A 13,372-nucleotide genomic window follows, 5' to 3' on the forward strand; every position below is an offset into this window, starting at 1 on the left:
GTACTGCAATAATTGGTGTTTGAAATTTGCGCGGCGAGAGAATATTATTAAGGGCCTGTTGAAGACAGGCTACAGGTTAGTAGCTGTCCAACATATTTAATTTGGTTTGGTGGTGCTGCGTAAGATTTTATTTCATTATCGGATTGACGGGTGCGGTAACGGATTGTTAAACGGAGCTTCATTTTGGGCTGGATCGGCACTTTTAGTTCCTTGGGAGGCAACTCATTGGATATTGGCGATTAAAGTTTAATTCAAGGTCTGTTGTTGACAGGCTACAGGTTAGTAGCTGTCCAACATATTTAATTTGGTTTGGTGGTGCTGCGTAAGATTTTCTTTTATTTATCGGATCAACGGGAACGGTGGCGGATCTACCCATATTACTTGTGAACTGGGCGGAGTTTTGGTGAATTTTGAAATTATACAAGGCCTGTATTGGACAGGTCACAGGTGAGTGACTGTCCATTAACATCGTAGTTGTATCTGCGGTACTTCCTGGGTATCTTTGTTTATCTTTTCCGATCCGCCGATACGTTTCCTGATTTGCTGATCTGATAGTGTGGGTATGGCTGGAGGTATCAAAGAGAAGATCAAAAAACGCGAGCGCATTTTTGCTGCTTTACGTCGGCATTTGCAATTCTTGGCGACATATGACCCAGCGGTCAATCAGGGACAGGTTCAATCACGTTTGGACAAATTAGAGGCAACATGGGATGATTTCTATGAGCTTCAGGAGGAAATTTTTGAGCTGGATGGAAAAGGGGAATATGAACAGGAGACGAACAATGCGAATGCTGAATTTGAGACGCAGTATTACGAACTTCGGGCTTCCTTCTTGGAAAAATTGGCTCCTCAGGCGCAGGTGCCGAACTTTGACAATTCAGTGCGGAACAACTGTGCGTTGGGGTTGCACACAGGGGTGCGTCTGCCACAAATTTCTTTGCCGGAGTTCGATGGTGACTACAAGGGGTGGTTGTCCTTCAAGTCAACGTTCGTGTCCCTGATTCATGACTCTAATGAACTCAGCGATGTGCAGAAATTTCATTATTTGAAATCTGCATTGAAAGGAGAGGCAGCCAAATTGATCGAGTCCCTCACAATCACCAACGACAACTACGCTATAGCATGGGATACTATCACCAAGCGATATTCTAACGAGTATTTGCTCAAAAAGCGGCATCTACAGGCGTTGATGGAATTCCCGAGGGTTGATAAGGAGTCGGCTTCAAGGATCCACGGATTAGTCGATGAGTTTGATCAGCGGTTGAAAATTTTGAAACAGCTTGGCGAAAAGACGGAGCACTGGGGAGCGATGATCGTGCATTGGATGTGTTCAAAGTTGGATACGCACACGCTGCAGCTATGGGAGGATCACGCGGCATCGTTACGAGATCCATCGTTTACTACATTGGTGGACTTTCTGGAGAAGCGAACTAGGGTTCTGGAAGCTGTGCAGTCTAACTCGAGCAAGGTCGGCAGTATACAGCCAAAGGTGCAGGGGAAACGTGAAAGATTGACGGTACATGCTTCCACAGAGAGCGGAAGAATTGATCCCACTTGTCAGTGCTGTGGCGAGCAGCATTATTTAGTCCGGTGTGCGAAATTCTTAAACTTTGGGTTGAAGGAGAAACTCGATTTTGTTAACAGTAAGCGGTTGTGCAGCAACTGCTTCAAAAATGGTCACTGGGTTCGTGACTGCAACTCCAAATTCTGCTGCAGGTCATGTGGAAAGAAGCACAACTCTCTGATTCATCCCGGGTTTCAAGTCAGTAGCGGGGGAAGCAACAACAACGAATCTAACGGCAACACTTCAACAGCAAATTCAGGAAGAAAGGATAACGTTGCTAGAGCACACGTTGCAGCGGAAGCAGTTGAAGAACTTCAAGAAGAAGCAGCCGGTGAGACGACAGCTGGATCGTACAGCATTGGAGCGAAGCAGGGAAGCTTGAGTTCTAGTGTTTTTCTCTCAACAGTGGTTGTAGTGATACGAGATTATAATGGCGGTAAGCAGCTAGCACGTGCACTACTGGATAGCGGATCTCAAGTTAATGTCATGAGTGAACGGATGTGTCAAATGCTCAAACTGAAGCGGCGAACCATATGCGTTCCTATAACAGGAGTTGGTCAGGCGGAATCGATGGCAAAACACGCAGTTACGACAACGATCACTTCCAGAGTTAAAGATTTTCTGTTGGAATGGAATTCTTGGTGCTACAGCGAGTGACTTCGGAATTGCCAACGGTAACTGTCCCAACTTCGCATTGGAAGATTCCAAGCGACATTCAGTTGGCAGATCCTCAGTTCAACATGAGCGGCCGCATTGATCTGCTACTGGGGGCCGAGCATTTCTTCGGTTTTCTATACGAAAGGGAGATGAAGCGGGTCACTTTGGGTCCGCAGCTACCAATTCTTGTGGATTCGGTGTTTGGATGGATCGTTTCGGGAAGAGATGCTAGTCTGCAGCAGAAAAAATCAGTACGGTGTTGCGCAGTGACTGCCCCGGATAAGCTTGAAGAACTTCTTGAAAACTTCTGGAAAGTTGAAAGCTGCAATGATCAACCGGCTTGGTCAAAAGAGGAGCAGGATTGTGAGGAAGATTTCAAACGTACCCATTCAAGAACAGATGATGGTCGGTACATAGTGATGCTGCCGAAGTATCCAAATTTCGATAGAATGCTGGGCGACTCTAAAGCGGCGGCACTGGATAGGTACCAAAAATTGGAAAATAGGTTGGAAAGAAATCTGAACATGAAGGAACAGTACCACGCCTTTATGAGAGATTACTTGGACATGGGTCACATGCGAAAGGTGACGGATAGGCAGTTGCAAGAAGAGGACAGTGGAATGGAAGGGCTATATCAATATAAGGTCTTCTACTTGCCACACCATGCGGTACTTATGAGTCGAGTACGACAACGAAAGTGCGTGTCGTATTTGACGCTTCGGCGTGTTCGAACAGCGGATATTCCCTCAATGATGTCTTGTTAAAGGGACCGGTAATTCAAGACCATCTGCTCAACCTGCTCATTCGCTTCCGCAAGTATGAAGTGGCGCTTGTTGGAGACGTGGAGAAGATGTATAGGCAGGTACTTCATGATGTCAAGGATACTCTTCGCCTCAGAATTTTCTTCCGGTTTGTAGCCCGCCTGACGGCGGACTAACCCTCTACTAGTGCGCTAGTAATTGTTTTAACAAATGGCTTAAGCGCCACCTCTTCAGAGGACCACTTGTCGTTTTTGTTGCCCGGCTAAACTCCGCTTCAGGGCGGGTTCGAATTTAATTAACTACCCGAACGTGCTAGTAGAGGCTCTAGTTCTCGAAATACTCGGTTCGCAACCCCTAACAGTTTCAGAAAAGTAATCCAAAGTACGTTTTTCTACCAGACGATGCACATGAGCGACGGTTTATCATCACTGGCCAAGTTCTTTCCGTTAACCCTATCCGAAAGCTTCAGAGACAGAGTAGAGGACTGAGTTTCCCAAGCAGTCCCAACTCGGAGTACAACAACAACAAAACTACAACAAACGAACCGAACGAAACGTGAAAATAACCTTTAGACCAGTGCAATCATCGGAAGGAAGTCTACATACATCATCAAACACCTATAACAGACTATTAACATTTATTTATTACAGCTAGTCGTCATACTTTTTAATCGGGTACCCTATGTCTCACTTCCTTTCCATTAATTTAAACTTCAGCATAACTAGCTAACTGTGCGGATTTTCTACATGCTTTAACCTAGGCTATTCCAATAAGAAAACTCTTCCAAGCTTCGCTTTCTCGAAAACACTTTCATCCATACACTACATTTGTAGGTCTCCGATCACAAGCTTACTCACGTGCTTCTACTTTACCGAAGTCTTCCTCCTGCGTCGCGTCGCTGTGACCGCGCTGGTTCACCCAGTGAACAAAGCGTGTGGAGTGAATGGCACCTAAATCGAGCGGGTGGTGGGCCAATCTCGACGTCGTCGCGTGAACGGTCTTCAGGCGCAAATTTATGCTCTTCCGGAGTGCGATGTTGTCGGCGCGACTCCCTTCCAACTCCGGCTGGGCGTTGGGGAACTTTATAGCTGGCGCGTGGGGTCAACAGTGTGGAAATAACGTGTCGCTAAAGGGGCGGTGTGCCGAGCAGGAGGGGAGCGGTGGTCCAAAAAAAAATACTGGGAACAAAAAGCCGTTGGACGGCTGCATACATGGATGAGCTAAGGATCGAGACTCAAAGCGATTAACATTTCTTTTTGTTTTTACCTTTTTGTTTTCTTATCTACAATCACGCACAGTACCGCACTTGCTAATTTATTAATATTTAGCACTGCCTATGGAAAGGAAATCTAATAATTAATAAATCTAATAATATCCAGTGTAATATAAAGACACTTTCACGTTGAACAAACCTTCTAAACACACCGCGAGTATAAAAATTAGATTCTTCACACTGCTGCCTCTTCCACGGGTCAGAATAAAGTGGACGAGTCAGAACTTGGAATGCCTCAGATAAGTCGCAATGGGGGTTTTCGCATTCGTTCCGGAAATCGTGGGCCGATTTTATCAAAAGACGATTTCGGATTACCTTTTGATCCAATTATTAGTTTTGTCCCTTTCTCTCTTGAATCCTTCGCCTCTATCTAGTCTATTCAGAACCTTTCCAACGATTTCTTATTCTTAACCCCTAGAACAACAAGTGGTCCAAATGGGAGGTATTTCTCCTTCCCGCTTGATCCAGAGCATGTTTCGCTGGATGAGTGAACGAGCGCGCCAAGTGAGTGAACGATAATAATTTTTCAAAGTGAACTTCCATGCAGTAAGTGACATGAATTCATTTATTGTATGCGAGTGATCTTATACTGCTGTTCGTGATAACTTTACTGAATTCCGGTATTGACTCTACAATTAGGTACAATACAACGCAAACATAATTAACTAATCTAGAATACCGCTACAGGTTCTCTAAGGAAGATCCATTTGGTGTGTACGAGTTGCTTACTGTAACATACGGGCTTAAGCCGTCGTCATTCCTTGCAACACGGGCTCTACAACAGTTAGCAGTAGATGAAGGAGTGGAAAGTTCACCAGCAAGCGTAGCGGTAAAGAAGGATTTTTACGTGGACGATTATATTGGAGGAGCTGCAAGTATCGTCGAAGCCACTAACCTCAGAGAAGATCTAACATCGTTAATGGCCAAAGGAGGATTTCCCATTCGTAAATGGTGCTCAAATCATCCCGAAGTCTTGGCTGGAGTTCCAGAGGATCAACTGGGAACAAGCCTCACAATAACCTTTGACTTGAGCCCTGATGAGAAGGTTAAAACGCTTGGAATTACTTGGGCACCGAAGGTGGACCAACTTCGGTTTATATTCAATATTGAGAATGAAGAAGGCGAATGGACTAGGAGGCGAATTTTGTCCGCTATAGCAAGGCTTTTCGACCCTCTCGGATTGATATCGCCTGTGGTGGTAACCGACCACCTAATCAACCAGCAGTTGGCGCTGCTGCATTCCGTATGGGATGCACCTGTCCCAACACAACTAGAGCATAAATGGGTGGATTTCCATCGTCGTTTATCCAAGTTGACCGAATTCAGCATCCCCAGATTCGCTTTTGTTGAAGATTACGTTGATGTGCAGCTACACTGTTTCGCCGACGCCTCGGATCTAGCATACGGTGCATGTCTATACGTTCGCTCTGTGGATGGACGTGGAAACGTACGTATCGAGCTACTCGCATCGAAATCTAGGGTCGCGCCACTGAAAAGGTTAACTATACCGAGACTGGAACTGTGTGCTGCGAAGGAAGCTGCTTCTCTGTTCCAGACGGTGGCTAAAGCTCTTTCTTTGGATTCAATTAATGCGTTTTTCTGGTCCGATTCAACCGTTGTTTTGCATTGGTTGAAGGCTTCCCCCAACACGTGGAAAACCTTCGTCGCAAATCGTGTTTCCATCATTCAGACGGCGACATACGGGCTTCCATGGCAGCATGTTTCCGGCAATGAAAATCCCGCTGATTTGGTTTCTCGTGGAATGTCCGTTGAAGATTTCTTGGAAAGTCAGCTTTGGAAATACGGTCCTACATGGCTGAAGGAAGCACCGTCAAAATGGATGGTCGAATCCGCCGACCTGATCCCAACTGAAGTGGAACTAGAACCTCGTTTCGTAGCCTCAAATAATGTGGCAGCTATGGAGCCGAGCTTCCTTTTCTCGCTTCGTTCATCATTCATTCCTTTAGTCAGATTAGTAGCATTCTGTTTACGGTTTTTATCCAATTGTCGGCAGTCAAATCACCGGAACACATCACTATTCCTAACTGCACCGGAGATCAACGCATCCAATAACAAGCTGGTTCGCTTAGTGCAAGAGGAATGTTTCGCTGAGGAAATAATTTCCTTGAAAAGGAGGCATCAAGTACCTTCCAAATCACCTTTGAAGCTTTTGTGTCCGTTCATCGATAATGAAAGCATTGTTAGAGTAGGTGGCCGCCTCCGTTACTCTCTTGAGGATTACACCGTCAAACATCCGGCAGTTCTTCCTCAATCGCATGCTTTCACCCGCTTGATCATTGAGTATTACCACATTCAGATTCACCATGGTGGACACCAAGCAACTTTAGCCGCAGTGAGGCAAGAATTTTGGCCGATTCACGGCAAAAGAGCCGTTTCTTCCGTTCTGAGAAAATGCCATCGCTGTTTCCGTTTCAACCCAAAGCCGATTGAGCAGCCAATGGGACAGCTGCCATCTACGAGAGTCCGCCCCGCTAGGGCGTTTCTGGTAACCGGCGTGGACTACTGTGGCCCCTTTTTCCTGACACCTCCTCATCGTCGAGCAGCCCCACCGAAGGTTTACATCGCGGTATTCGTATGTTTCACCACGAAAGCGATTCATTTGGAGCTCGTTACGGACCTTTCAACAGCATGTTTTATTTCTGCTCTTCGGAGGTTCATTGGGCACCACGGAATCCCAAGCGAGATACACTCCGACAATGCCACCAATTTTCAAGGAGCGAAGCACGAATTGCATGAATTGTTTAACAGTTTAAACAGCAAAATCGGTCAGCAGGCGATTGAGTCAGAACTTTCACAACATGGAATCGAGTGGCACTTCATCCCGCCCCGTGCTCCCAACTTCGGAGGATTGTGGGAAGCAGCTGTTCGATCCGCAAAGACTGCTTTGAAGAAGGTAATCGTCAGCCAACTTACCCATGAAAACTTATCCACCCTGCTCGTGCAAATCGCCGCAGCCCTGAACTCAAGACCTCTAGCCCCATTATCGGATGACCCCATCGATATCAATGCCTTGACACCAGCCCATTTCTTGATCGGGTCCCCCATGAACGCCCTCCCAGATCATGATCTTACAGCCATACCCTCGAACCGGCTTACACACTATCAGCAACGACAGCAGATGTTCCAACGGTACTGGCAGCGCTGGAGCCAAGAGTACCTTACCGGACTTCAGCAGGCGAACAAAGTCCATCAACTGAGCCTCATTCGCATCGGCAGCATCGTAATTGTCCGGGAAGACAACATACCACCGCTTCAATGGCCTCTAGCAAGGATACTTGAGATACACCCTGGTACTGATGGAGTCGTGAGGGTGGTTACGATTTTGACATCCAAAGGGACATACAAGCGTGCAGTAAACCGGATTTGTCCCCTGCCCTCCGATGATATAAACGTCTAAATTATTATTGAAACAAGTTTCAAGGGGGCCGGTAATGTTTGCGGTCCACAACGTAGGGAAGAAACATCTAACCGTCGAACCGTCCCCCAACAGTATCCAATTTGGTTCACTAGATCGAATAGGACTTGAACCATTAAAAAAAAAGAGATAACAGCCCTTGGGTTACGCGTGTAAGACCTTAAGGCTTAAACACCAGGAAATTTTTGGATGACCTGAAACTGAACAATTTGAAGACATATCTAATTTTCAATGATATGAAAATGCTAATATCATCTTCCAAACTTAGACTTACATGTTCATGATAGAATTAGAGGCGAAAGTATAGAATTGATAGTTCCGTTAGGATACGGCAGCCAGTGGAGATATATCAGCTTCCGCACTGATATTCTTCATACGGGAGCTTGGCAGAAGGAAGGTCGTGCGATATGTGCCATAACAAATATTGCCCTCCGCTCGCTTTCAAATCGACTTCTATAAAAACATTCTTCATGCCTGCCGTATCCTAACGGAACTATCAATTCTATACTTTCGCCTCTAATTCTATCATGAACATGTACGTCTAAGTTTGGAAGATGATATTAGCATTTCCATATCATTGTAAATCGTTTAACTTCGCGTAGAAGTAAAACACTCAAATCATTAATTAATATCTAATTTTGTTTTATGGAGATTTTACAGCTAGTACAATCGTCTCCGGCTCGATGAACGAGCAGTACCCGTTCATCTCACTCGAAACGGAACCCTACCCGATCAGGAATACATAACAAAATTATAACTCAATTCTATCAATGGTTGTTATTTAAAACAACGTGTGTTATAATTAGATAATTCGATAAAAATGTGTCTTCGGCCAGGTTTATTTCATATCAAAATTATAACAACTTTAGTTATGTATATATACACAAAATAATTGCCTACATTTTTTGATATTGGAAAAAAGCGGAGGTAATCACAAAAGATATTTTAGTTACTAGATAAAGATTGTCGCTACTGTTCCCTTTGTTCTGCTGTCCGAAACATGTGTGGTACATACCTGTCAAATCGTATGGATTTTCCTTCTTTGACATTTAGCTCCCCTATCCTCGCCAGCAAAAGATGTTCCGGACAGCGACGACAGCGACAATCTTCATCTAGTAACTAAAATATCTTTTGTAATCACCTCCAGTATAACTTGAATCAATGTTCGATGTTAATAGCTAGTACAAAGTTAATTGCCTACATTATGGATGGAAATCCGGCGTTGTAGCGTACCGTCAACTGGGGGGAAGATGATCATTTTTAAGACAAAACATGCAATAACAATGTGTGTTTACATTTTAAATCGAAACAAATATTTTCAAAACATGTTCTGCTATACGCTGCAATAATCAACAACTTTAGTTTTCTGAAATGCGTTCGCATTTATTAAAATAAATTAAATTATCACACATTTTTTGAATAATCTGGTTTGGGGTGAAATTGATCAAGACAGCTCTACTAAAACCATTATGACCTAGTAGTCAAAATACACTAGGTTATTTGTATGAATGTTGAATTTACTACGTAAAGAAGTCTAAGAAGTCAATATTTGAAACGAAAATAGCTACATTTATGACTATCTCTCTCTTTCTTCCACAAAATACATTTTCATGATTATAATCGAAAAACTCGGATTTCTACCTAGCGGTAACATTACTTGAACGGAGAATATTGTTGACTACCGTTTCATAAAAAAATTTGGCACTTTTGACTGACACATCAAATGATCATCTTCACCTCAATGATCATCTTCCCCCCAGTTGACGGTACCACATTTTTATACATAATGTAGGCAATTACCATGAAAGTAGATTTAGGTACCTCATAATCATATCAACGGTTGTTATAATGTTGAAATGAAGGTAACAACCTCTGATATAATTATGTTACGGTTAGAGGCAATTTTGATATATTTTTTGTTATTTTAACAACTAACCAGCCAATTTTATAACACATTTTGTTACATTATTTTTCTGAAATAAATAACTCCCCTTGTTATAATTTTGTTATGCATTCTTGATCGGGTGAGCAACCAAAAGTTCGTCATCACATAACAAAATCCCCTTTGAAGTTTCTAAGAGTTCATATAAGTTCCGACAGTACTTTCTAGCTGATTAAGAGTTGGTTAAGTTGGTTAAGAGTCTTGAAGTTACTTCTGGCTAGCTCCAAAAATCTCAGTTACAGCTAATTTTGGTCATGCAGTCATAGGTAGAGCTAGGCAGGCTCCACAAACCCAATTTTGCACCCAGATCAGAAAAGCAATCTATATTAATCTCCGCTTCTCAAATCTTACATGTTCCAACTCCAAAAAACAGGTTTCACAACGCTAATCTTGCCAATCTTCCGATCATCAAGTCTTACATGTTCTAACTCCAAAAACCAGGCTCCACAATGCCATCCAAATCCAAATCAGAAAAACGATTAATAATCGTCTCCGCACAACAATTCTTTCATGTTCCAACTCCGAAAACCAGAATCCACAACGTCAATCTTGCATCCATATCAGAAAAAACATCAATAATCATCTGCGCTCATCAAATCTTACAAGTCCTAGCTCCAAAACATAAGCTGCACCTAATATCTTACATTGTTTAACTCTAAAACCAAAATGCAGTTGATTTCGGTCATGCAATCTTTGATAAAGCTTACCAGGCTCCACAAACCCAATCTTACATCCAGATCAGAAAAGCGATTAATAATTTTCTCCACCCAACAAATCTCACATGTCCTAGTTCCAAAACAGGTTGATTTCGGTTGCAGTCATTGATAGGGCTTACCAGGCTCCACAAACCCAATCTTGCATCCAGGTCAGAAATGCGATCAGCTTCTTCGTTCATCAAGCCTTACATGTTCCAATTCCAAAACCAGGGTCCACAACGTAAGCATCCTTATCAGAAAAGGACTATCAATAATCTTCTCCGCTCATTAAATCTTACAAGTGCTAGCTCCAAAACCCCGGCTACGGCTGATTCATGCAGTCATTGATAAAGCTTATCAGGCTCCACAAACCCAATATTTCATCCAGATCAGAAAAGCGATCAATAATCTTCTCTGTTCATTAAATCTTACATGTACTCAAAAGCCAGGCTCCACAACACCAATCTTGCATCTATATCAGAAAAAAAAACAATAATATTCACCGTTGATGTTCTAATTCTGATGTTGTGCTTCGTTCAGTTACGTATTGCTAGACCTTGTCTTGTCTGACATTCTACCTTATTAGTAGAGCCGCGTGACACAGACTCGAAACGGCGAGTGGGCTAATGGCTGAGCTGTGTCCACTAAAACCGTGGGGGCTTATAGCACGCAGTCCAATGCTCGACACCTTCTGGCTTTCGCTGCTCTGGCTTAAGTATCAACCCTCGCATGGCCTCCATACATCATGGGATCATTCAAGGCGCTTCTCAGTAGGATCGACGACAACCACAATTCATTTCCATTTATTTAGTCTACATCTAAACGCACACTGAATCAACAATTTGACGCCACAATACATGGTTCGAGGCCGTATCTCCATCCTCGAATACGCCTTACGCTCGCCAAGTCGTTCTGCACCTGGTCTGCCCATCTCGCTCGCTGCGCTCCACGTCGTCTCGCTCCGGATCGGAAGCGAACACCATATTTGCAGGGTTGCTCCGGCATTCTTAACACGTCCTGCCCATCGTACGTTTCCGGCTTTAGCTACCTTCTGGATACTTGGTTCGCCGTAGAGCTGGGCGAGCTCATGGTTCATTCTTCGCCGCCACACCGTCTTCTTGCACACCGCCAAAGATGGTCCTAAGCACCCGTCTCTCGAATACTCCGAGTTGCAAGTCCTCCTCGAGCATTGTCCATGTTTCATGTCCTGAGGACAACCGGTCTTATTAGCGTCTTGGCGTGGCGGCGAATCTTTTCGACCCCAGTTTCTTCTGAAGCCCGTAATAGGCCCGACTTCACATGATGCGCCTTCGTATTTCACGACTAACGTTGTTGTCAGCCGTTAGCAGGATCCGAGGTAGACGAGTTCCTCGACCACCTCGAAGGTATCCGTCTATCGTAACACTGCTTCCCAGGCGGGCCCTGTCGCGCTCGGTTCCGCCCACAAGCATGTACTTTGTCTCTGACGCAACTTTTATTGCTATTGATTTACGTTTCAGGCGGGTGTACGGTTCTGCCACCTTTGCAAATGTTCGCCGACAATGTCCATGTCATCCACGAAGCAAATAAATTGACTGGATCTGATGAAAATCGTTCCCCGGCTGTTACATCCGGCTCTCCGCATGACACTTCTAGCGCAATGTTGAACAGCAGGCACGAAAGTTTATCACCTTGTCTTAGTCCCCGGCGCGATTCGAATGAACTGGGTGTTCGCCCGAAATCTTCACAGTTTTGCACACCATCCACCGTTGCTTTGATCAGTCTGGTAAGCTTCCTAGGGAAGCTGTTCTCGTCCATAATTTTCCATAGCTCTACGCGGTCTATACTGTCGTATGTCGTATTTTGAAGGATTTGCCGTACAGTAAAGATCTGGTCCGTTGTCGAGCGGCCGTCAACGAAGCCGGCTTGATAACGTCCCACGAACTCGTTCACTAATGGTGACAGACGACGGAAGATGATCTGGGATATCACTTTGTAGGTGGCATTAAGGATGGTGATGCGAAAGTTCTCACACTCCAGCTTGTTGCCTTTCTTGTAGATGGGCGTAACCCCTTTCTTCACTTCTCCGGTTGCTGTTCAGTTTCCAGATTCTGACTATCAATTTGTGCAAGGCAAGTGGCAAGTGGCTAGCTTTCCGGGCCCATCTTGATGAGCTCAGATCCGATACCATCCTTACCAGCTGCTTTATTGGTCTTTAGCTGTTGGATGGCATCTAACTTCCCTCAAGGTGGGAGCTCGTTGGCTTCCATCGTCCGCTGAACCCTCCGCTGCCTTGACTTTCATCTGACTCTCAGCGCCATTCAAATGTTCTTCGTAGTGCTGCTTACCTTTCGATCACCACGTTCGTCCCTCAAGATGCTCCCATCCTTTCCGGCACATTTCGGCTCGCGGCACGAAGCCTTTGCGGGATGCGTTGAGCTTCTGGTAACTTGCGTGTTTCTTGAGCACAGCTGTTCCTCTCCTCGCACTCCGCTTTTCCAGGCGGCGTTTCTTCTTCTAAAAGGCGGGTCTGCTGTCTCGCTTCGGTCTACGTTCCACGTTCTGCTGGACCTTGCTGCCGCGCGACCGCCCGCGCTGCGTTCTTCTCCTCTAGAATCTGTCGGCACTCTTCATCGAACCAATCTGTGCATCAGACCAATCGTACTAGCTGCGTAAGTGCGTCCTTATCATCATCAGTGCTTCCGGAGTGTAAAGGCATCAAATTTGGTTCTCTAGATCGAATCGGACTTTACCATTAACAAAAAAGAGATAATACCCTTGGGTTACGCGTATGTGGCTTAAACCCCAGAATTTTTGGATGACCTGAAACTGAACAGTAATTGAAGACATATATAATTTTGTTTTATTGATGGAATAGGACATGAACCAGTTTTAAAAGAAATATCAGCCCTTTGGTTTTGTTTAGATCTTAGGGCGATTAAATATGACGTCCACTACTTTTGGTTCTAGACCCTCCCCCTCTGTCACGCTTTTTGTTACCTAGTACATGTACTGCCACAAAATCTTAGAACCCCTCCCCTAAGACCTGTGACATCATTTTGACG

The 13,372-nt window shown here is 44.6% G+C and overlaps 1 protein-coding gene across 1 annotated transcript; it reads left to right on the forward strand.

The window, feature by feature from the left end:
* The first annotated feature begins 562 nt into the window (after positions 1-562).
* LOC134207095 (uncharacterized) lies at positions 563-7,673 on the forward strand. Its single transcript, XM_062682815.1, has 5 exons — positions 563-2,173; positions 2,215-2,889; positions 2,988-3,083; positions 3,344-3,537; positions 4,943-7,673. The coding sequence occupies exons 1-5, from the start codon at positions 563-565 to the stop codon at positions 7,671-7,673; spliced, it is 5,307 nt and encodes a 1,768-aa protein (XP_062538799.1).
* Positions 7,674-13,372: the final 5,699 nt, after the last annotated feature.

This window comes from Armigeres subalbatus, chromosome 1, assembly GCF_024139115.2.
Source record: "Armigeres subalbatus isolate Guangzhou_Male chromosome 1, GZ_Asu_2, whole genome shotgun sequence".
NCBI lineage: Eukaryota > Metazoa > Arthropoda > Insecta > Diptera > Culicidae > Armigeres > Armigeres subalbatus.

What these genes read in the sequence shown, in the direction of transcription:
- LOC134207095 (XM_062682815.1), top strand. Translation starts at nt 563, where the DNA reads ATGGCTGGAGGTATCAAAGAGAAGATCAAAAAACGCGAGCGCATTTTT. An exon ending in CGACAACGATCACTTCCAGA is followed by an intron (nt 2,174 to 2,214) that starts GTTAAAGATTTT and finishes TTGGTGCTACAG; the next exon opens with CGAGTGACTTCGGAATTGCC. An exon ending in TGGAGAAGATGTATAGGCAG is followed by an intron (nt 3,084 to 3,343) that starts GTACTTCATGAT and finishes AACCCCTAACAG; the next exon opens with TTTCAGAAAAGTAATCCAAA.